General features: G+C 40.9%; 1 protein-coding gene across 4 annotated transcripts in view; it reads left to right on the forward strand.

The window, feature by feature from the left end:
* The window catches only part of GOLIM4 (golgi integral membrane protein 4), an 84,059-nt gene extending 62,152 nt beyond the window's left edge, over positions 1–21,907 (forward strand). For 2 of the 4 annotated variants that reach the window (XM_025288591.2, XM_025288601.2), the window contains 8 exons: positions 2,515–2,844; positions 4,966–5,219; positions 5,674–5,756; positions 7,789–7,898; positions 10,583–10,750; positions 11,970–12,038; positions 19,666–19,746; positions 20,054–21,907. In XM_025288591.2, coding sequence (XP_025144376.2) covers positions 2,515–2,844; positions 4,966–5,219; positions 5,674–5,756; positions 7,789–7,898; positions 10,583–10,750; positions 11,970–12,038; positions 19,666–19,746; positions 20,054–20,203 — 1,245 coding nt within the window. In that variant the 3' untranslated portion in view covers positions 20,204–21,907. The remainder of the gene's footprint in view (positions 1–2,514; positions 2,845–4,965; positions 5,220–5,673; positions 5,757–7,788; positions 7,899–10,582; positions 10,751–11,969; positions 12,039–19,665; positions 19,747–20,053) is intronic. The other 2 variants (XM_025288595.2, XM_025288606.2) reach the window with 1 other exon arrangement.
* Positions 21,908–24,119: the final 2,212 nt, after the last annotated feature.

A 24,119-nucleotide genomic window follows, 5' to 3' on the forward strand; every position in this document is an offset into this window, starting at 1 on the left:
AAAGCCAGCCAGCATGCTTGCTAAGTTGCTTCAGTCATGTCTGACCCTTTGCAACCCCATGGACTGTACCCTGCCAGGCTCCTCTGTCCATGGGATTCTCCAGGCAAGAATACTGGAGTGGGGGTTGCCATTTCCTTCTCCAGGGGATCTTCCTAACCCAGGGATAGACCCTGTATTTCTTGATTCTCCTGCATTGGCAGGCAGTTTCTTTAGCACTATAAAGCCAGTTCAGTTCAGTCGCTCAGTCGTGTCCAACTCTGCGACCCCATGGACTGCAGCATGCCAGGCTTCCCTGTCCATCACCAACTCCCGGAGCTTACTTAAACTCATGTTCATTGAGTTGGTGATGCCCTCCAACCATCTCATCCTTTGTTGTCCCCTTCTTCTCCCGCCTTCAGTCTTTCCCAGCATCAGGGTCTTTTCCAGTGAGTCAGTTCTTCACATCAGTTGGCCAAAGTATTGGAGTTTCAGCTTCAGCATCAGTCCTTCCAATGAATATTCAGGACTGATTTCCTTTAGGATGGACTGGTTGGATCTCCTTGCAGTCCAAGGGACTCTCAAGAGTCTTCTCCAACACCACAGGTCAAAAGCGTCAATTGTTCGGCGCTCAGCTTTCTTTATAGTCCAACTCTCACATCCATACATGACTACTGGAAAAATCATAGCTTTGACTAGACGGACCTTTGTTGGCAAAGTAATATCTCTGCTTTTTAATATGCTGTCTAGCTTGGTCATAATTTTTCTTCCAAGGAGTAAGCGTCTTTTAATTTCATGGCTTCAGTAACCAACTGCAATGATTTTGAAGCCCCCCAAAATAAAGTCTGTCACTGTTTCCATTGTTTCCCCATCTATTTGCCATGAAGTGATGGGACCAGATGCCATGATCTTAGTTTTCTGAATGTTGAGTTTTAAGCCAACTTTTTCACTCTCCACTTTCACTTTCATCAAGAGGCTCTTTAGTTCTTCACTTTCTGCCATAAGGGTGGTGTCATCTGATTATCTGAGGTTATTGATATTTCTCCTGGTAATCTTGACTCCAGCTTTGTGCTTCATCCAGTCCAGCGTTTCTCATGATGTACTCTGCATATAAGTTAAATAAGCAGGGTGACAATATACAGCCTTGATGTACTCCTTTTCCTATTTGGAACCAGTCTGTTGTTCCATGTCCAGTTCTAACTGTTGCTTCTTGACCTTCTTACAGGTTTCTCAAGAGGTAGGTCTGGTATTCCCATCTCTTTCAGAATTTTCCATACTTTGTTGTGATCCACATAGTCAAAGGCTTTAGCATAGTCAATAAAGCAGAAATAGATGTTTTTCTGGAACTCTTGCTTTTTCAGTGATCCAACAGATGTTGGCAATTTGATCTCTGGTTCTTCTGCCTTTTCTAAAACCAGCTTCAACATCTGGAAGTTCACGGTTCCTATACTGGTGAAGCCTGGCTTGGAGAATTTTGAGCATTACTTTGCTAGCCTGACTATAAAGCCAGGGCAGTATCAATTCACACTCACCAGGTATGCAAGGACTTGATAAAATGTGTACCTCCAGAAGCTGTCCTCAAGTGTCTGAGAAAAGACTTTTTCCCTTGGTTTATTTATTTATACAGTCCAGTTTCTCAGTTATGTTTCTGCTAATTTAAGAAGAGAGCTTCACATTTATTTCAATTATGGGACAGTCTGACCAAACAAAATATTTTTCCTGATAAAGAAAAATCAGGAGGATTTGGCAGGAGGAAGAGCAGTGACATATTTTCCTATTGATGTTGTATTTACTTTCTTTTGCCCCTTTTTTCTAAGAAATGAAGACCATATAGATATCTCTGACACTTTCAGAGAAAACTGATTTAAGTTCACCAATTTTAGAGGAGGAGTTCTCTGTAGAAAAGACCTATCTTTTTTTTTTTTCTTCAGAGTTTTCTGTATTAATAATATAAAATATTCACAGACTTTCTCTGGTGTACAAAGAAATATTACTTTTAATACATTAAAAATGTCTTACTGTACCTGATTTAATGGACACTATTTTAGCTAACATGGATGTCCATTAGTAATGGCATTCTTTTTTATATTAGGTAAGAAAAAACAAACCTAACTCATCCTCAATTTGATCTTATCCTTTTCTTTTCAAATAATTATTGAAGACAAAATTTACATCAAAGAAAATTGCATAAGTATTCAATCACTTGAAGTATGAGGATTTTGCCTTTTTTTAGGAGTTAGACTGCTTTTGAGGGCAGAGTCTACTGAGATGTGGTCATTTACAGGCTTTACTTTTAGGTTACTTATGGTATGCTTCCTGTGATGAAATTTTGCTTATGTTATCTCTATTTTATAGGTGAGATTACACAGTGGGAAGAGTTAAGTGACTCCATTGCAGCCATACTTTTCAGTCAGGACTCTATATTTCTAGACTCCAGGATTTTGCTTATGTTGTAACCCTGTAGACATGGTAATAAAGAAATTCTGTCACTACTGTCAAACTAGAGGAGTGTCATTTCCAGTGATGTGCTTGACCTAGGTGTCTCGACATAGTGAAGTGTGGCAGAACCATGAAGCAGCCCCTGGAAGAACAGAGGAAACAAAACCTTACCCTTCCACCCAGAAGGAGGCAGAATTTCAGGCTCCCGCAGAACTGACCCGGCAAGAAGCAGGACCCAGGGAGCCGGAGGAGCGACAGGTGGAGGAGGAACACAGGCGGGCCCTGGAGGAAGAGGCCATGGAACAGGTCGGGCGGCCTGAGCACCTCGAGGAGGAGCACGACCCATCACCCGAGGAGCAGGATCGGGAGTGGGCAGAACAGCGTGAACGAAAGGAAGCCAGACTTGCCGCAGGGGAGGTTCATGCCGAGGTATGAGGTTACCCAACCAGTCGGCTGGGGTAGAGGTTGTGGCTTTGTCTCTACATAATGTTGACCCATGAACAAGGAGAGTCTGAACCTTGCAGGGTCACTTCTGTAAGGATTTTTCTAGTAAACACTAGAAAATCTGTATTTGGTTGAATCTGAACATGGGATATTGAGACAGAAGGGCCCCCAAAGGGAGGCTGTGGAGGATCCCTCCATACAGAGGGCTGACTAAAAGTTATATGAAGATTCTCACTGTGCTGCGGGTTCATGCCCCTAACCCCTACATTGTTCAAGGGTCAACTGCATCAAGGAAAAAGCCCATGTATAACAAGCTCTAAAATAAAATGGGGGTGATTTCACTAAATCTTCCATGTACTTATTTAAATGTTCTGTTGTGACATTAGTAGCATAGCTACCTTACTCCAGAAAGGTGACTGGGGAAAGAGAGGGTGCTATAGGTGTTTATTTGTCAAGAATGCACAGTAGGGTGTGGGGGTAGGAGGGAGGCTCAACAGGGAGGGGATATGTGTATATTAAAACTGACTCATGTTGTTGTACAGCAGAAATCTAAACATTGTAAAGCAATTATCGTCCAATTAAAATTTTTTTAAAAAGGAAGAGAAAAGAGTGCATAGTAAGGGAGACTTGGGCACATCCCTTTAACAGACTAGGAAACGAGATGGTCACCTCATCCTGCACTTTCTGTCTGTGCTCAAGGCCCGTGGGCATCTTGATGCCAAGAAGTGACTCATTTTCTGTGATCAAGGGTACTTTGTCTCCCTGTTCACTTACTGTTAAATCCTATGTTGGCTTTCACATATTCAAATTCAGGGTGGTTAGTAAGTCATCAAAAGCTGACCTTATTACTTAAGGATATGCCACTGGGTGAGTGTGTTTAACCAGTGTCTGCTCAAGCTGAGCATTCCCCTCTGCATATGAGCACTGCCCTCTCACTCCACTCCCCTTTCACTCCATTCCCCTCTCACTCCACTGAGCACTCCCTTCTCCATATGAGCACTCCCCTCTCACTCCACACCCCTCTCACTCCACTGAGCACACCCCTCTCACATAAGTAAAACTCATGAAAACATTATTATTATAAATGGGACTTTAAAAGAACTGAGAGCAACACTGAAGCAGCCAGATATTTTTATTACACAGCCTCTAAGGTAATACCTTACAACAATCTACCTGGCTCTTACATGGATGCTGATCATCCTTTATTTACAGATCTGAAGCTCTGTTTGCTCTCAAACTTTTGAAGACTTCAAGCTGCTAGAGGATTGGCTGAGCAGGTGTGAAGGCACCTGTAGGTTTACTCTTAGACTGTTGCACACTTAGTGTGAAGAAGCCTCTCCCAGTCTTGCATCCATGAGCTTTCCTCCAAGATAATTCCCCACTAGGTTTAATTTCCCTCAACCATGCACCCTCTTTCCTTTGGTGAGAATTGTACGTGCTTGTATTAGTTGGGGGATGGAGGAGAGAGTGGTAAATTGCTTAATGGAAGCAGACTTTAAGAATTCCTGGATCAGATTTTCCTTTAATCTAAAAATCCTCTCTTCTCATCCATTTTTTATTTCTTTGAAGAAAAGTGATTCTGCCTCTCCACGCTAACCTGAAATTTGACCTTTTTTGGCTCCTCTTAGCCTGAGATTGGTGTATGCTTTGCTGGAATTAATTAGCTTCCCAAAGTCTTCAGCTCTTCATGGAAAAGCCTTAGCCTCAACTTCAGCTCAGACATTGCCCCAATTAGTCTGAGGTTATTAAGTGCCCACTTATACCAGAGTCTTTTGAGCATACATTTAATTAAAGCTGAAATATTTCTTCTGTTGTGTCCTTTTCCATTTGAGAGGGAGCACATTAAAAATATCTGCATTAATGCCAACAGCAGGGGAAGGTCAAAGGAAGCCAAGCTTCTTCTTGCTAAAAGAAGCCAAGGGTGATTCAGAGAGAGTAGGGAAATAGCAGTGGAGTCCGGCAGCGGGTGGTGTTGGACCTAACATACAAGACAGTTGACCTGACAGAGAGGTATTAATAAACCAGCCCTGCCTTCTGTCTGTGTCATGAGAAATGGGTGAAGGGCAGACCCAGGGCACCCAACTGCTCTTGCTCACTGTTCCCCAGGTGCATCCTTCAGCCAAGCCAGTTACCAGACTCCAGTCGCCGTATGAGGAGCAGCTGGAACAGCAGAGGCTGGCGGCGCAGCGGGCGGAGGAGGCGCAGCGGCTGAGGGAGGAGCAGGAGGCCCTGCACCAGCAGCGGCTGCAGGGACACTTGCTGCGGCAGCACCAGCAGCAGCAGCTCGTCGCCAGGGAGACAGCCCGACAGCGGCAGGATGGGCTCCAGGAGGGCCGGCTGCAGCGCCCCGAGCAGCCACGGTAGCCTTCTGACCCACCTGGATAGCTTGGCCTCCGGTGTCCACAGGCAGATTAAAGACAGCTCCTCATAGTCCTTCCCTGTGAACTTGAGGGGCTCCTCTTGCTCATGGGAGCTGAGGCAGAACCGAAAATCAAATTCCAAATATTTAACTTCCAAAATAATCAACATTTTTTTTTTTCTGCCTAAAAGTAACAGTTTACATCTCCAATTAACCTGTCAGGTGTTGTGCTAGCTTCATTTTATTTTTTGAAAAGCATTTTATCTTTTATAAGGTATCCTTTGAAAGTGTACCTGGAATCCTTATTAAACCTAATTGGATACGTTTACGAAATATATTTATGGCTTTTAAAAGAATTTTGAGAAATTCATTGATGACTCTCTTTAAAGATAAATGACTTATGTCAAACTGTGCTACTAGTGTCCCGGAGTTGATGGCTGTTTGTTTCCTTGCAGGCAGCAAGCTCATTACGATGCTGTGGATAATGATGTCGTTCAGGGAGCGGAGGACCAGGGCATCCAGGAAGAGGAAGGAGGTGGTGAGCTTCTTAGATGATGAATGTTTTAATAAAACTGCTGGGTAATATATAATGTCAACTCAGAGACATATGCATACCTATGTACAGGTTTCTCCTGCTCTCTGAGAGTGTTCCTTTGAAACTGTAAGCTGAAATGGTGTAGATTGAAGAAACAATTACCATAGGACACATCTTGCTAACGGATACACAAAATAAATTGAGATAAAGCACAGATGCTCACTGGCACATTCAGAGCTCTGGGGGTGTGAGGTTGAGATGCTGAATGTAGGTCCTGGGGAGAGAGGGGGGTGGTGCCATTCTTGCTTCTCTGCTCAGGTGTGTGCTGCCTCCATACCTGCTTTCTCTCTCTACAAATGAAACACTAAATGGCTATTTTTGCTTTCACCTATTTTCATAAAATTGAAAATCCTCTTCTGATTTCTTTCATTTAGCCAAAACAGGTACTAATGTAGATCTTTCATAAAAGTGAAATGGCAAAAAATAAACTTTCAAAAAGTGGAGGGTACCTATACATACAGAGATTTGTGCACCATATGTCTTTTGTTGTCATTGATATGTTTTCCTTTATCCTCCCCAAAAGTTCACATTGATGGCCTGAATCAACCCAAGATAATCTGTTTGCTCTCTACCATTTTAAAGTAGAGAGGAGATAGTGCTTTACTCTTCTTATATGGAAGGCATGCTTACATGCTCAGTCGTGTCTGACTCTTTGCAACTCCATGAAGTGTAGGCTGCCAGGCTCCTCTGTCCATGGGATTCTCGAGGCAAGAATACTGGAGTGGGTTGCCATTTCCTACTCCAGGGGATCTTCCCAACCCAGGGATCAAACTCTCATCTTCTGTGTCTCCTGCGTTGGCAAGCAGATTGTTTAGCTGGGCCAGATTGTTTACCGCTGCGCTGCCACCTGGGAAACCCCTAAACTTCTTATACGTTAATACTTATTTTTATTTCTAGCACATTGTCGTAGGAATATTAGGCTTTAGGAAACCTCTACGTTTTCTTCTTACCTTGGAGACATATAGATTATTACCTTGAAAGTTTTTCAAATTAAGTCATTAGTAGCTTTCATTTGTGGTACACATCTATGTCACTGAACAAATACTGCCTACTGTGATAGCAGAACTAGAGAATAACCGTCTCTCTGGCAACGCTAACACTTAGCTGTGTATCCTTTCCTTAAAGAATCTAATGGAAGGTGATTACCGAACTCCCTCTATAGCCTATTCTGATATTTTATAGCTCTGATAGTCAAGAAATTGTTTTCCTTATGTGCCCCCATGCAACACTTGAAGCTTTTTTGTTCCATTATCAGTAAAGACTAGAGAACCATTTGTTCTCCCTTTTATTTAATGGATCCCTTGGTGCACTTGAAACATAATAGTAAGTTATCTGTATCTTTATTTTCTACAGGCTAAATACTCTCCATGTATTTAACCTTCTGATATCTGTGTGTGTGTTCTGGTCTAAATTCTCTGTATTGAAATATTTTTTTCAAAAAGTAACAAGTAAATGTGTGAGTATAGATATGTGATGTTTGTGGTATCATCATCACTACCACCTCAGAGAACACAAGATGGGCTGAATTTGTTTTTGAGCTTCACAAATGGGGTTACCATTTCTTTCATTTCCTGAAATAGCATCCATTTCTTCTTTTGGTACCTTGCTATTTTCTCTGACATTACCAAAATTTTGTCAATAATATTAGTGATGTTCAATTCATTGGGCTTTATTTTATGGAGAAAGTGTCTATCGTTGTTTTTGGCATAATGGGGGAAAATGCAGCTTCTGTTGTAAACATGTGTTTTAGAGAGAATATGTCAGTTATCCACATTGTCTCTGTAGATACAAGGACTGGGGAAAAAATAACTTTCAGAAAAGCTGAGACGTGTACTTTATGTTGAGCTAACCTAAAAGGAGGAGAGAGTGAGTGATGTCGTCTGTAGGAAAGCCCACCAGTGGCTTGGCTTGGTTTTGAAAGGGAAGAATCCTGTCTGGTTCCTTGGGGCTGATAAGGGTTCCTTTGATTTGCTAGCCTATGAGAGAGATAACCAGCACCAAGATGAGGCAGAAGAAGACCCAGAGAATGGACATGACCTGCAAGAACAAGGGCCCCATGAAGCTGACCCAGAATCCGAGGGAGATGTAAGTGTCCTCTCATCTGGTCATGACACTTGGGAACTCACAAGGCAGAAAGGAAATATAAAGGTTTACCTGACTCTGTAACTCCAGCTCCACGTGGTTTACATAATTATATGGTAACTGTTAACTGTCAACCATGGGGTGTTTGTGTGATGAGAATGGGTTAAAGGTTGCTCAGGGAAAACATCCAGGGAGTTGCCCTCTGGGAACTTTAGTAAAATTAAAATAGAAGAGCAAAAAGAGGCATTGCAGTATGTAGTAATTCTGAAAGATGAAAAAGAAAACACAACAAAGCAAATGTGGGAATTAGAGAACCAGAGAAAGGAGGTCAGCCACCATGGAGCACACTGAGCAGTCTGCTCAGTTGTGAATGTGTGTCCTGCGACTGTGTAATCTCTCAGCAGTCCAGTGACTATTTTAGTAAACACACAGCTAAGAATGTGAGGTTTGAGAAATGAAAAACATTTCTCAGATACCATATTGCCATAGAAAAATTAGAGTATCAACAGGTAGAGATATAATAACCAAAGCTATTCTTTTTATTTACGCAAGAAAGGACCAAGACTCCCAGTTCAGTTGGGTGGTATGGGACCTTGACCTTGCCTGTAAGTGTGTCTTTGCACTTATGTCTAGATGATTTTGACAACTTACCGTAGCTCTCCTGTCATCTTTTGCTAGCAAATCAAGCACCACATTTATAGAATGTGGTCCTTTGGGCCCTGCTGTCCTCTGGGCCCTGTTTATGTTGGTCCAATGGACTGAGAGGAGGAGGATTGATATTCTTTCTTGATAAGCACTGACAAAGTCTTCCCGAGCTGCTTGAAGCAACCTCGATGGAAACGGCTTTCCCCTATAACTTGCACGGAGAGGTGGTAGGATATATCTACCCACTAGCTCCTCAATCAGCAGTTCTCAAAGTATGCTCCAGGGAACCCTAGCCCTGAAATATTGTCAGGAAAGGATAAGAGCTATAGATAACAGGAGAGTATGAGAGAGCCAGAGGATGTGTAGGAGCAAGAGAGTGTCCACGAGAGAGCAAGAGAGGGAGTATGCAAGAGCCTGAGAGCGATGGCGGGCACAGGGGAAGGGTGGGTATTCCAGTTCCTGACTTTTGGGAAATGCTGTCTGTCTCGATTGGTTACCTGACTGCACAATCCTTCACTCTCCTTTCATCGGTTGATTTGCTCTAGATAACACGTTGGGAAATGTTGGCCTTTCTGCCGTGCCTTCCCTTAATTAGAAATTATTAGCCTGCTTGTCTCTCTGTCTCACCTGCTTTATTTACTTTTTTTAAATTAGGAACATTTTTGTCCAGCTTCACTGAGGTTTAATGAATCATCCTTTTTTTTTTAAAATATCTAACAACTGTGCCTATTAAACCTTTTTTATTACTTGGTTAGAGTTAGAGCTAATCTGTATATTTTTATAAACTTTTGCAAAGGACATTCAGTACTTTTTTCCCTGGAAGAAAACATGTTACATTTCCCATATATTTCCACACAGTTTATTGATAACACACAAAAGGAAATCCATATGACAAGATTGTGGAGTAACTGGAGTTTAGTGTGAAGGTTATGATTTGTCACTCTGTATCCCCAAGAAAAGTGTCACTTTGTTCTTGAATGAAGTATATAGCCAGGGAGGTGCAGATAATACATCAGCTGAGACTGCAGTGAGCTCTTGAACATGTTCAAGGCTCTGAAGTGAATTGAAGTAGAATTTTGTGGTCTAGAGACTAAATCTCATTCAGACTTCCCTGTCTCTGGGAAGCATTTGCTGCTTCAGTGAAGCGTCCTGTTGATGACCCCAGTGTGATCAGGGACGCTCCTACAAGCATCATCATTTCCACCCAGCTCACACTCTAAAAATCTGAATCTTTATGAGGGTGTATATGATTTTGAAAGGTGCTTTGTGATCATAAGTGGGACATTCAGATAATTCTAAAGTTGATAATATGAAGGGCATTCGTTGAACACAATAACCGAGAACTACTTGAGAGGTAGGATGGGTTGGGGGAGGTATTTTTCAAAATATTTATATCACCAGAAGTTGAGTTAAGCCCAGTTCCTCTTATTTTGTCTCTTATCAGTGCAGCATCTCTTAGCTTTACATTAGTGTTCCTTATAAAGAAATGTGATCCACACTAGAATGTGATGGCCTACTCTTGAATTAGCCTCCTCTTGTCTCCTCACAGGCCCTCTTCTTGGGTCCCTGCTGGTGTGGGTTTCCTGTCTCCTCAACTGCTTTTCACCCGCTTACATCAGCTGGTTTGCAAAGAATAACTGGTCTGTAAAAATCGACGTACTGGTGAAAGCAGTTACCATTTGCCTATCTAAATCTCTCATTTTAATTATTTCTCCTATTTGGTCCTTTGGCTTTCATTAACTGTTTTTCTTGTCATCTAGTTATGCTCATATTATTTATGGCATTGGAGCTTTGAGAACTGTTTTGGAATCACTTGCAGGAAAGAGGTGCTCTTTGAACTTCTTTCTGATGCATCCGTCTCTGACAAAGCAGAGGCTTTATCTTTTGACAGCAGGATGGGTACCTGTGAGTCTTGGTAAGGACAGACCTGAGCAGTCTGGTAAAGGACAATTTAATTTTCTGTCAGCCTGTGGCCTTTCAAATGAAATTAAACTTGATCCTGGATTTTGAAGTGGTGCTTGCTTTTCATTAAAATTTTACAGAGGGCAGCTGTAGAGGATATAAACCCAGCAGATGACCCTAATAATCAAGGCGAGGATGAATTTGAAGAAGCCGGGCAAGTGAGGGAAGAAAACTTGCCAGATGAAAATGAAGAGCAAAAACAAAGTCACCAAAAGCAACAGAATGCAGAAATGGAGGAACATTTGGTGGTAAGTGGGTGCCATGGTGGAGGGTGGTTTTAACCTGGGGATTTTATTATTTTTTTAATTAATTTATTTTAATTGGAGGTGAATTACTTTACAATATTGTGGTAGTTTTTGCCATACATCAACATAAACCAGCCAAGGCTGTACACGTGTCCCCCCATCCTGAACCCACTCCCTCCTGATGTCCCTCCCCACCCTATCCCTCTGGGTTGTCCCAGAGCACTGGCTTTGAGCGCCCTGCTTCATGCATCAAACTTGCACTGATCATCTATTTTACATATGGTAATATACATGTTTCAGTGCTATTTCCTCAAATCATCCCATCCTTGCCTTTTCCCACAGAATCCAAAAGTCTGTTCTTTACATCTGTGTCTCTTTTGCTGTCTTACATATAGGGTCGTTGTTACCATCTTTCTAAATTCCATACACATGAGTTAATACACTTTTTGGTGTTTTTCTTTCTGACTTACTTCACTCTGTATAATAGGTCCAGTTTCATCCACCTCATTAGAACTGATTCAAATGTGTTCTTTTTAACAGCCGAGTAATATTCCATCATATACATGTAGCACAACTTTCTTATCCATTCGTCTGCCAATGGACATCTAGGTTGCTTCATCTCCTAGCTATTGCAAACTGTGCTGCAATGAACATTGGGGTACACGTGTCTCTTTCAGTTCTGGTTTCCTCGGTGTGTATGCCCAGCAGTGGGATTGCTGGGTTGTATTAACCTGGGGATTTTATAAATGCCTAAAGTTACAGTGTTAGTCTCTCAGTCATGTCTGAACCTTTGCGACCCCATGGACTGTAGCCCACCAGGCTCCTCTGTCCGTGGGATTCTCCAGGCAAGAATACTGGAGTGGGTAGCCAATCCCTTCTCCAGGGGATCTTCTCAACCCAGGGATCAAACCCGATTCTCCTGCATTGTAGGCTGATTCTTTACCATCTGAGCCACCAGGGAAGCCCTATAAATGCCAGGTTTTATGCAAAAGGTTTTAGTTATGACCTGTGTGGACAGGAAGTTTACCTCACATGCAATGCGTGCACTCAGAAGGAGTGGGTCATGGGCTTCCTGGGCTTTGTTGGGAGTGATTAGTCATCATTTCCTGCCCATTGAGGCATTGAAATGCACTGTTCATGGCCTGCCTGTTCTTTGTCCCAGAGGACAGGAAAATGCATCTCCAGTGTTCAGTAACCTGAACCTCTCCTTTTGTTTCAACAGATGGCAGGAAACCCAGACCAGCAGGAGGACAACGTGGATGAGCAGTACCAGGAAGAAGGGGAAGAGGAGGTAGGAAGAGGGAGGGCAGGAGGCCAGACTGCTTGGGATCTCACACTCACCTGAAAAAACCTCTCCGAATGGGCTTTCATAGAAAGGTTTAGAGAGCCATAGGCTAGATAAGGAAGGATGGTTTCGAGGAGAAATGGACCATAGCTGTGGAGACATTTGGTTGGAAAATAATAAAAACAGGATGATAGAATTCTCTTCTCTTGTTTTCCCTAGAAATTTTGAATTAAGAAGACATTTGACCTTCCAGGAATGGCATACTTAGGTTTATGTGATCTTTGTAAAAATATTTTCTCCCGTCTCTTTGCCTCACAAGAAAGAAGAACAAAGCTCTGCCCCTTGAAAGTCTGGACAAACCTCAGAGACTTTCTCTGTAGACATGACCACTGCTCCTGCCTCATAGCGACACCCCATGGTGTCTAGCAGAACACACTTAACACCCTCCAGACATGTAAAACATTTTCACTTTTAGCCTCTTCCCTTCTAAAAATTTAGTATCTTAAATTTAACAAAGAAGAAAAGCAAAAATAGGTAAGGAGCTCAGTTGAGTAAAATGCATTTGGGTAGAATTTCTTAGCATTTCATTTTAGTTTGCTCTTTATTGCAAACCCCTCGCATATTACTGTAAATTAGCTTCGTGGAGCGTCTACCATGTGTAGTTGTGTGTCGTGTGTAGTGTTGTGTGTAGTGCCACAATTGTGTAGTTGATTGATTAATGCTGTTGGTTGAGCTGGTTAGTCTCAGAAGGGTACTGTATGGACCACTGGAGCTCAGAACACAAGAGAATGATACGGATGAGGCCCAGGCCCCAGGCTCCGTGTCTCTCTGGACCAGAAAATGGTCTAGCAAATTAAAGCCCTAGTTCAGAGGCGCTTCTCAACCAGGCCTTTGCAAATGTGTGACTCTGGCCCTAAGGGGAACAGCAGGAGAGGATGGACAAGTGGCAGCCTGAACCTACCTGAGAGCCTGCTAAGAGGCCCGTGTTCTGCCTCATGGGCAGGGCTCCCTCGGCTAAGGCTGCTGCCTCATCTGGTTGCATTTGTCAACTTTTCAGAGCTGATGCTGAAGTTTGTGTTTATACCAGGAAAACAGAGAAGAACGTCGTTCTTTGCAGACATTGGCAACATATACCTGTAGTTTTACATGCAATCTTCCTGCCTTGATCCCCTTATTCTCTTTCCTTTTTCTCATCCTGCTGTTCATCCTGCTCAAACCCCTGAGCCGTGTCATCAGAAGAGAGTATTAGAGAACCCGGCAGCCTTGAATATGAAGACATCTGGCAAGAGAAAGATATTCATCTGGACCTCTCTTGTAACAGGATGTCTGGACTAATATTACTTGTTTCATTATGTCCGCTGTCAGGGATCTTTGAGGGATTAAGAGAGAAGAGGCTCACCTTGGCTTCTTTTTAAAAATTCAGAAGAGTAAACATAAAATTTTAATCAGTATTCACTGATTAATTTTTTTTTTTTTTTTTTACTTCTGTATTCTATTAGTTAATGTGGGATCCAAGAGGGATCAAAGATAGAAAAGAAAGGCAGAGAGGTGGGAGGGAAGGAGGATGGTGACAGGCAGAGCCCCCCCCACCCAAGTGCCCAGCCCAGAACTCTGAGCTCGGCACCTCTGTCCCCACTCTCTGACCCTGACAGACTCAGGTCATCACACCTTTTCCTTTAGTGTGGCTACCACGTGAGCTCTCAGCAGAAGCCCAGCCTGCCTCTCCTTCCCTGGGTACCTTTCCCCTCTGCCCTCTAAGTGTCCCTTGTTCAGGCTGTATTTTATTTTTTTGGCAGTTCCTGAGGTGCTTAGTTATTGGATTTTCCCACCTCTTTCCACTGTTCTCAGTTCTTCCCTTGCGGAGGGAGAATTTCCATATACCAGTCAAGGCCTACTAATAGAGACGAAGTTCTCAGCGGAGTGCAGCAAAATGAGAAAAACAAAGAGGGTTGCTGTCTGTGAGAATATACAGCCTGTTGTCTATGAGTGCTGTGTATGTGAGCACTCATAACTGTAAAATGCAGGGTAATGTGCATCGTTCTTCTCTTCCTTAAGCCTCAGAGGCTTCCAGCTGACCCCTGAGCCACCATTGGCTCCCCTCCCTTCCAGTCCACCATCAACCTGCCTTCTTGTCACATTTGCCTCTAGGGAGGAATTGCATCTTGCCAGGTTGTACCTGTTCAGAAGCACAGCCCATCAGACTTGTGACTTGAACTTTGAGAGTACAGAACCCAAAACAAGTGTGATGTTAGGAAATCTTCCCTCTCCCTGCTTTCTCTTATCGTAATGCAACAGTGTTTTCCTTCTAAGATCTAAAAATGACTGTTAACAAGCATTGATTGTTTTTGTTTTGGGATCCTTAGAAAGACATTCCTATGATAAGACATTCCTATGAAAAGCCATCCGCGTGTTGCATACTTTACAGATTTTTTTAATCTCCTTATGAGCAAATGAGACAAACTGTGACATTGCCAAAAAGTGCTGTGTGTACTTTAAAATGATTTAAATGTTTAAAAATATAGAGAGCTTAAATGACTACTGTGAAAAACCCAAGTGCTCTGTTTCCCCAATCTGCGTAAAACCAGATTGATCTGAACACTCACATAAGAACAGGTACAGGGTTTCCTGGCTGCCTTTTAGTGGCATGTTGGCCTGGTAATCACCACATCAAGAAACTGTCCAGATGGCAGAAACTCTATTAAACATTAGCCGGCAAGCAGAGGTGTCCATCATAGACTGAAGCTCTTTCCGTGATCATGTCCCATCCATCTCTTTGAATTTTAGGCTTCTTGGTTACCTAAGGGCATCCTTCCAGTTGCTGGCTCACCCCCTAAGATCTTTGATGCATCAGAGAAAGGTGTGAATACATATGAGGACTGGGTAGCTAGCCAAGTCCATTCAGATTCAGGAGATCTGTTTTGTTTTGTTTTTGCTATTTATTAAACTTTGCCACATCACATAGGGACTTTTTCTAAAATGCCTAAATCATTAGATTTTAGTAATGAGTAATTTGAGTTACTTTGTCAACAAAGGTCTGTCTAGTCAAGGCTATGGTTTTTCCAGTGGTCACGTATGGATGTGAGAATTGGACTATAACGAAAGCTGAGCACCAAAGAGTTGATGCTTTTGAACTGTGGTGTTGGAGAAGACTCTTGAGAGTCCCTTGGACTGCAGGGAGATCCAACCAGTCCATCCTAAAGGAGATCAGTCCTGGGTGTTCATTGGTAGGACTGATGTTGAAGCTGAAACTCCAATACTTTGGCCATCTGATGTGAAGAGCTGACTCATTTGAAAAGACCCTGATGCTGGGAAAGATTGAGGGTAGGAGGAGAAGGGGACGACAGAGGATGAGATGGCTGGATGGCGTCACCTACTCGATGGACATGGGTTTGAGTGGACTCCGGGAGTTGGTGATGAACAGGAGGCCTGGTGTGCTGCAGTTCATGGGGTCACAAAGAGTCGGACACAACTGAGTGACTGAACTGAACTGAACTGAATGAGTAATAAGTAATGGTTCAGGGAGATATTTAACAAAATGTTTCCATCAGGTTTAGCAGGATAATAAAGAGGGTCAAGTGTGGAAGACATAACTGGCATGTCCACATTGTAAAAAAGTAACATTTGGCAGTTATTAGTCTAAACATGGAGAAGGCAACAGCACCCCACTCCAGTACTTTGGCCTAGAAAATCCCATGGATGGAGGAGCCTGGTGGGCTGCAGTCCATGGGGTCGCTAGAGTCGGACACGACTAAGCGACTTCGCTTTCACTTTTCACTTTCATGCATTGGAGAAGGAAATGGCAACCCACTCCCGTGTTCTTGCCTGGAGAATCCCAGGGACGGGGAAGCCTGGTGGGGTGCCGTCTATGGGGTCGCACAGAGTCGGACACGACTGAAGTGACTTAGCAGCAGTAGCAGTCTAAACATATTTTAAAATGACAAACTCCATATCATTTTGTCCCATTTCAGTAATGCCTTTAAGATAAGTTTGAATTACTCTTGCCCCCAAATGTAGAGAATATATTACTAGAATATTAAAAAAGGTATATTCATAAATTTGAAAAATTATAAAATTTTCATTTGTGCAATACCTAAATTAAAGAGTAATTTAAATCAATGGTTTCCACCTCAGTTTATATTGTCAGTTGATCCACAACCTAAATTTTCTACAGTAGGTTCCAAGAGAGGCAAGAACTCATGAAACAGTATTTATTTCTCTAGCCAGAGACATTCATTGTCACTCAAGTGGCTCTTAGGCTTTGCTGTGGATAAGAATCCCCTTGGAAAGTGTGTAAAACATACAGATCCCTGGATCAGACCTTACTCTTGGAGCTTCTGTTCCTATCTGTGTGGGACCTAGGAATCGGAGTTTTTCCACAAGCTTGCAGGTAATGCTGATGTTTCAGGAATACACTGTTTAGAGAAGTCTGAACCTCTTAAGACTTCTTTGCAAAATGATGTATGTCTAGGTGCCTACTTACTGAAGACTTTCTCATCAAAGTCTTAAAGCGGTCCTTGACCCCCACCATACCACACACACACACAGAAAATTAAAAATCACTGATTTTTATCTAACCCCTTTCTTTGACAGATAAGAAATTTGAACTTCAAAGAGGTTACATAAATTTTCAGAGGTCACACAGCTTGTTATTGTTAGAACCATGATTAGACCATACCCAGGTCTGCTTTTAAAAGCTATCATAATTAAGTATACCAAGCATAGTAACTGGGCTTCCCAGGTAGCTCAGTGGTAGAGAATCTGCCCACCAGTGCAGGAGACGCAACAGACATGCATTCAATTCCTGGGTTGGGAAGATCTGTAGAAGGAAATGGCAACCCACTCCAGTATTATTGCCTGGAAAATTCCATGGACAGTGGAGCCTGACGGGCTCCAGTCCGTGGGGTCACAAAGAGTAGGACACGACTGAGCATGCACACACATGCACATTACATTAAAGCATAGGAACTAACTAGTTGATACAGGCAAGTTTTTCTTTTTAGAAATTAGTGTATACAGAAGGAATGATGGAATTAGAAAGTCACCATTTTGTAACCCCTAATTAAAACAGTTGATTTAGGAGCAGTCATCAATGGATGACATCACCAGATTAATGGAGATCAGGGGATTTTACCATGGAGGGATCAGGCTGTAGTTGTCTGAGCTCACTGACCAACTTTAGCTTCACTAAAAGTAGAGCAGAGATGTGATGGAAATATGAGGTCTACAGCATCATCTCTGAAAAATCTTTACTTTGCAAATTGAATTCATTCAAGCCTTTAAGCTAACTAACTTCCTTTTGTAAGAAATGTGGAGGCTAAAGAAATAACTGACACCTCAAAGAAGCAAATAAATCCAGAGTCTGGGTCATTTTACTGGACAATAATATAGCATTAAGGAAAAAAAAAGGAAGTGGAATTGGTGTTGGATATGACTTTTGTTTATATTAGGACAAGCCAGATGTAAATAGACATATTTAAGACAATTGAGAAAATGTAAGTAAGGACTAGACATTAGATGATGCCATGGGATTATTTATTAGATGTGATAATGGTATTATGGTTATATAAGAAAAGTGCAATGTGTCTAGAGATGGGTAGGGCTGAAATTACATGATATCTAGAATTTTTAAGAATAATTCATCAGAAAATAAAGTGATGGGTGATGCAGGCATGGCAACATTGAGATAACCTTTGAGCCTTGGTGATGGCTATTAGGGAGTTTATTGAATCATTGTTTTTGTGTGTGCTTGAAACTTTTCATAGTAAAAACAAATGACCTTATTGTTTATACAGCTTGGAGAGTTGCAGAGCCAAGGATTTAATCTAGCTCTGCCTGACTTCATGGTCTGTATTGGGTTGGCAGGCTACAGGCCTGGGTCTATTTTATAAGTGAAGCCTTACTGAAACAAAAGCCATGCCTTTCTGTGTACATGTTGTCTAAGGCCACTGCTGCGCTAGACTTGGGTAATTGCTACAGAGACTTGATGGCCAAGAAAGCCTGGATATTTACTACCTGGCCCTTTATAGCAAACATGTGCTAACCCTGATTTATTCTTTTCACTGTACCACAGTCTCAAGGCAGTTCCCTCCCAGCCCCAACTACAGTATTGACTGTTCACTAGTATATTTTCATTATAAAGGCCATACAAGACATGTCTTTTCACTGAAATCAACCGGGACGCTTTAGCAATTTTCAATTAGTGAGACCTTAGTACAGTCTGAAATAAGTGCTTCGCTGTTTCCGCTGTAATGTCCTGGGGAGTGTTGTCATTGTGTGGCTAAGGGCCGAAGAGATGTCATTGGCCACTGCTACAGCCTGCGCCGAGGCAGAAGTGTCTTCTCTGTAGCTCGCTCTACCAGGACACGTAAATACAAAATATCCTCTATATTTGTCCCCACAATGTATTTATTTGGTTCCAGTGTGGTACAGGGGCTGTGAGTCCAGCCAACAATGGACTGGTTAGACAAGACTCATGAAGGCCGGCATCTTAGGCTGGCATCTTTGAAGGTTCATCTTTGTAGACTCTTAACAGGTCCCTCCAGAGTGAGTCTGATGGGTTGCAGTTCATTCTGCTGAACCTGGGCTATGGACACCTTGACGCAGCCCTTAATTTGTTGTTCCTTAATTATAACACCAGTATACTTTCTTTTTCTTGCCCATTTCTGGGATATTTAACACATATACACTGCCCCCCCCCCCCAATTAGGTAATTTTGTGTTACTCAAGACTTACTTTTATGCCATTGTCATAGTTAAGGTGTAAAATATATTACCCTCTATTTTCATAGATGTGATCATTAAATAGAGATTTAATGATCAAAAATATTTGGATTCTCTGATTTGCATTTTGAGATAATCAGAATCAATGACACATAATAGTAATAGCATACATGAAAGAGAACTACTTAAAATAGAAATGTCTTAGAATACAAAGACATGCAGGGATTTGAGGTAGCTTAATAACTATTCTATGAAGAAACTGAAATGATTATGTTCTGTGTTCTAGATATTTTAGCCAAAAAAGTTTATTCTTAATTATAGAAATGTATATATACACAGGTTTTTCTCTGTTCTCTATTACACTAAAGTGTAGGTGGTGGTGCCTGATTTCTGTGACTTGTAAATATCTGTAAGAGCAGATATTTTTTTGCATTGATTCATTCATTGATTCATTTATTCAACAATATTTATTAAGCAGTTGCAGCATGCCAAGCATGCCTCTAGGTATTGAAGGCAGTTAGTTGAGTAAGACTGATGGTTCCTGTTCTTCACAAGAACTTACATTCTGTCAGAACTTTCAGACTTTAACAGTTCTCTCTTTTGGAAAAGAGGAGTTTTTTAACTTTATAAGGTGAATTTCTTCAGGTGTTATACTTGGAGTGTTAACCCTTATTCAAACAAATCAGAAACTCAACACACAAAAGTCCTAGATTCTGAATAATACTAATTTTTTTAGTAAGTATGTTACACATTTATTCATGGCTAATAGACAAGTCAAATCTTTGTCTTTTCAGATTTATTTTTAGTTTAATTTTGTCTTTACTGATTTGAATGAACTTATTGGAAATCAGAATATGTTGCTTCAAGTGTTGAAATGATCCAAGTGTCCACTTGATGTCTCTGGTTTGTTTTAGGTTCAGGAAGATTTGACTGAGGAGAAAAAAAGGGAATTGGAGCATAATGCTGAAGAGACCTATGGTGAAAATGATGAAAATGTATGTGTAGGATATAATATTTCTGTTGCACATGTGTGCCTTTGAGCACGTGAGTAGGAGACACCTATGTATAGTTGGAAAGATCCCAGTGGGTACATCTAAGGTGCCATGGAGTATAACATTGGGAATTAGGAAATTGTGTGACAGTGTGAAGATTAGAAAAGACAGTAGCACTCTTGCCTATTGGAATATTTTCTTCACTTGTTTTCTTTCTGTTTTGTTTTGTTCTGTTTTTAAGAGGGAATTATTTATGCTACTAACTCAGTGTCCTGTTTCTCAATTTTCCTTTTGTTCTTTTAACTTTAAGGCCGATGAGAAAAATAATGAAGGAGAAGAGCAAGAAGTTCGAGATGACAACCACCCCAAAGGCCGAGAGGAGCATTATGAGGAGGAGGATGACGAGGAGGAGGATGGGGCTGCTGCCGCTGAGAAGTCACAGCGAAGAGCTGAAATGTAGCCATGCCCGATTTCACAGGCAGAGCTCAGCTGTCGGATTCTTTTCAAGCTGCTCAAAAATAAATCTGCCTACTGAACTCTAGGATATTTAATTACAAAAATTAAAAATTTAGACCTTTTTTAACTTTTGTATTAGAAATGCTCATACATTTATATGAATATATTTTGATAACCTAGGTTAGAGCTTCTTTTTATAGTCAAGCAAGACCTGAATGAGAAGAAAAATGATATAGCAGACGTTAGGCTCTGAATCTCATTTTTCGCAGACTATGTGGTGTTGGAAAATACCTTGATTTTGTATATGTTTCAACTTGTTCCTTCTCTCTCTTCCAGTTTCCAAGTGTTCTGCTGTCTGCCTTTGATAAAATGCAGAATTTCAAGATAGGGAATACTGAAAAATGCTGTACACATTTTAAGGAGAATGGCCAATTTACTAATTGGTGCCTTTCCAAGGTTCTTATGTATAGTTCTGATAGAATTTTCACCTGTCTGTGTATCTCTGGGATAAGATTCATATACAGTGACATACAATTAGAAAGACATTTTTTGTTATAAAGACACTGTTTTTCAGGCTTCTCGGATCAATTAGAGAAATGTTTGATTTTACTTAAAATCATAGGTCTTCCTCTTGAATTAAATTTAAAAGTGAGATAGTACTAAAACTTACATGGCACTATTCTGGACTTAGCTATTTCAGGATTCAAACAAGGTTTGACACATCAGCTATTAATCTTTTTAAAGGACTGACACGTTGTTTAATAACGAATTTGGTGTATATGGGTGGCATTTTCCACATGAGCACCCCTTCTTTTTTTCGGTAGTCACCCAGTGATAGCCTTGTTTTAGTATCTAATTCTTGACAGTAATACATATTTCCCTGTAAACTCTGTGCCTCAACACTTAATCACTGATGACAAGCATGAATATGAAGAAGTACAAAACTGTACAACTGAACAGTATATTGTTCAAAAACTATATGGTGAAGTACATAAGGTGGTATGATTGACCCTCATGACTTTTCTATTTGCTGGGATTAGGTCTGTGTTATACCCATGGATACACGTTTAATGATGTTGAATTATACAAATCCCTTAAAATTAAAAATCAAAAATTTCCCATGGGATAGAGACATATTTCAGTCTCAAGTATAAAAATTTTTAACTAAATAGAATTAGGTTATATCATTCATTCATATGTGTGTGGTTTTATAATAGTATTTTTCAAATTAAAACTGATTTCAATTTGTACTATTATTGTATGAATGTAATTTTATTTTTTAATAACCACACTCATGTATGGTTTTTGATTATCCCATATGAGTGATTATGTATGTATGCATAGGAATGCTTTGTTCAAATGTATTTTGGATTTTCAGTAATCATGAATCAAATCTTACCTTTATGTATAAAAACCCTTTATGTAATGTAAAATGTATAATATTGTACATAATATTCAGAATACAATTATTTTGGTAAATTAGTTTGTATTTTTAATGTCCCAGTTGCAGTATTTAATTATTTGAAACACATTGAAACTTGGTAATAGTCAATAAAATGAAAAGGAGCAAGTGGTAAATCTTCTAAAAGTATGTGATTTTTTATTAGTTTCTGATCTTACAACACTTTTCAGTTCTTTTTCATAAAAGGAAAAATTTTAAGAGTTACTAATGTATAGTAATGAATTATAAAGTGCTTTTCCCAATCTATTCCTATTTTGCTGTCTCTGTCTCTGCTTGGATTGGCTTGTGAGTTTTTCTCCCCGTTTTTCTAAAGAAAGAGCTAAGAATGTTTATTTTATTTGAGCTAGTTCTGGAGGAAGAAAAAAGGAGTGTAAGACAGTGTCATGTGCACATGCACAAAATAAACAAAAAACTATTATATCTTCCCTGGAAAAGCAAACAAAGCAATCACAAACCATTCTACTCTGTATAGCACCAAGTTATAGATCTGTTTTAGCCAATGTTTGGAGGAGAACTAATCAGCCAGAGCTGATCTACATTAATGAGATGAGCAGAAATAAAATGTCATTTGTATTTTGCCTTGCCAATTAATCTGTGACTTGGTACCCGTGACATAATAAGGTGGGGGGGAGGGGGAGGCACATTTTTAAAGGACAAGTACAATGGAGCACAAAAAAAGCTATATTAATACTAGTACAAATGGAATAACTGGATATTTAAGAGTGACTGAGCTGGATCTAGGAATAAGAGTATAATCTGAGCCACGTGGAGGTCACAGTGACTCACTGTGATAAAGGAAAACGACGGACACACTGTCTTCTTACTGTGAGAAATGGGAGAACAGCGTCTACTTTATCCCCACAGTGCTCTTTTAAGGCTCACGGAATTCCCTTCTTACAACGGAAGAATTTTGGTTTCCTGAAGCATGTGAGATTGTTTAAACTGCTTTGAGTTCTTTATTTTGCTTTTAGTTCTCATTACATCATTTTGGTACATTGTCCTGTGGCAGGTTGCACAGCATTAAAAAAAAAAAGTCAATTTCTGCTCTTGAATTTTCTTTTGGCTTCCCTTGTACTGTCTGTTCCTAGTTTTCTTCTAACCATCCTGGCTACTCTTTCCAACCTTTTTCTTTCCCCCTCCGATTTCTCTTCTGTTGGCCCTTAGCGTATCAGGGCTCTTTAGCTTTTGTCCTGGACTCTACTCTATCCAGTACACATCTCTCTCATGTCTTGGATATGTCTCCCAATTTATCTCCTCACCCTAGCTCTCTGTGACCCATCCTACCTTAAACTTATGACTTTCAAGGCTGAATTTGTCTTTTTGCCTTCCTGAAACCTACTTCTCTTTCTAGACTCTGCATCTCAGTTCATAAAGTTTCCCAAAACAGAAGCAAAGTTTGTCCTTGATTCTGTCTTCTCTCCCTATGGATGTTACCAATGTATGATTTGCCCATTTCTTTTCATCCCTACTGTCCTGGTTCAGGCCTTTGTTATCTTTTACGTGGACTATTGTAATAGTCCCCTAACTTTTCTCCTTGTTTACCCTTTCCTGTCCCTAAAGTCTGTGTCAGTGTGATCTTTCCAAAGATAACACACTATTCCATTATAAAATTAATAAATTGCTGTTGCACATAGAAAAAGTTCCAAACTCCTTAATATGACTGACATAGTTCTTCATAATCCATCTTAACCCCTTCAGCCTTGTAATTTATACTCTAATTCTGTATCATAATAAGTATGACTCATCTTTGTCAAACATTAATGTCTTAGTAACTGACCTTGACTTTGCCCTTGGGTGGGAAGTTGATTTGACAAGAGCCAATAATACTACCCCACATCTCGGAACAAAGTGCTTGATCCAAAATGGGCACATGATTCGTGACACACCAATTCAATTCCTTCCCTGGGATTTTTTTGTTGGAGGGCAATTCTCCACGGTGTTTCTATACATCTTGTGAGTTTTCATCCTGAACAATCTTTTCAAGGGTATTTGCCTATCAAACAGCCAGCTGCTAGAGACAGTATCTCCTGCTAGGTCAGAGGGCATGTTTGTTCCTGGCTGGAATAAAAAAGATAACGTCTCCCCGCAGGGTGAAATTTGGGCAGATTTACTAGCAGTCCTTCTATAAGATGGAGAATTTCTGAAGATCAGAGATGCTTAGGAGTGACACAAACACTGTGGGTGCATCCTCTCCACATCAACCTCATGACACGAGGGGACCAAGGAGGAACTGGGGTGAACACGAAGCTCACGTTGCCTGCTGTGCCGTGAGAAATATTTGTTTTTAAGCGAGCAGTCGAGAGTCTTCTACCAGCATCCATGGAATTGTGGCAGGCTAACTCATTAGCTCGTAAGGTGAATCTCAGACTCTGCACAATTACTGACATTTTTGCAGGCTGGAGCAAATGGAAAATAGCATCTCTCTTTCCTTCCAATAGCAGAGTTACCATTTGTAAAT

Source organism: Bubalus bubalis, chromosome 1, assembly GCF_019923935.1.
Source record: "Bubalus bubalis isolate 160015118507 breed Murrah chromosome 1, NDDB_SH_1, whole genome shotgun sequence".
NCBI classification, from domain to species: Eukaryota; Metazoa; Chordata; class Mammalia; order Artiodactyla; family Bovidae; genus Bubalus; species Bubalus bubalis.